At 46.4% G+C, this 859-nt stretch overlaps 1 protein-coding gene across 1 annotated transcript in view; it reads left to right on the plus strand.

Moving 5' to 3' along the window:
- The first annotated feature begins 269 nt into the window (after nucleotides 1-269).
- The window catches only part of LOC107575855 (uncharacterized), a 9,925-nt gene continuing 9,335 nt past the window's right edge, over nucleotides 270-859 (plus strand). The window contains exon 1 of the mRNA XM_016262178.1: nucleotides 270-402. Coding sequence (XP_016117664.1) covers nucleotides 270-402 — 133 coding nt within the window. The remainder of the gene's footprint in view (nucleotides 403-859) is intronic.

An 859-nucleotide genomic window follows, 5' to 3' on the forward strand; every position in this document is an offset into this window, starting at 1 on the left:
AATAAACACTCGCTGCGTCCAGAAACCAACCCAGAGAGGAGTTAGTGCCCCTCTTAGACACCTCCAGTGCCGTGGCATGCAAGAAAAGTTGCTCGGACGTGTAAATGTCGCTCTTCTCGGAAACTCACCGTCCGTATGTGCTTCCTGAGGATGAATAAGAAGCAGCTCCAGAGTCTGGAGGTCACGGCGAGGAGAGTGCGCACGCCGAGCAGACACTGGCGCGTCTTTAGCATGTCCACCATACTGTCTGCAAAAGCTCGTTGGCTAAGATGCTCAAACCGAGCGGAGTGTCGAGCAAACGTCTCCGTGCTGCCGAAAGCCGAGAGAAGCGCGTCCGTCCATCCGCTGCGGCAGCTTCGCGCCTCTTTCGGAGAGCCTTTGGAGAAAGCGAGAAGAAAACGCGTACAGTTTCTCACCTCTGGCAACAGTTTAAAGCCAATACGGTAGAGCAGCACGGGCCGGCATCGCTTCCCTGACGTCACTTCCGGGAAAGGGACGTTAAAGTTTGCGCTCACGCGGCGGTTTCATTCAAACGGACTCGCGTTCAGTGAGAATTCGAATCATAACAGTCGGGTAGAGTAGCGTTACTTGAAAATTGTAATCCGTTACTGATTCCAAATTACATAGTAATGGTTACTTTTAGATTACTTTTGCCCTAACTCGTTTATCACATGGATTTAAATAGGATCATCTCGTACTAGAACTATATTGACATAAAATGCAAAGGAAAAGAAAATGTATTAAATTTCTTGTTAGTAACATAATAAAGTGCATTAAACACTACATTAAATCAAGGTTTCCCAAACAGTGTTGTGGAAAGTTACTTTTAAAACTAATGCATTACAATATTGCGTTACTC

This window comes from Sinocyclocheilus grahami, unplaced genomic scaffold (genome assembly GCF_001515645.1).
Source record: "Sinocyclocheilus grahami isolate Dianchi unplaced genomic scaffold, SAMN03320097.WGS_v1.1 scaffold2954.1, whole genome shotgun sequence".
In the NCBI taxonomy this organism is placed as follows: Eukaryota; Metazoa; Chordata; class Actinopteri; order Cypriniformes; family Cyprinidae; genus Sinocyclocheilus; species Sinocyclocheilus grahami.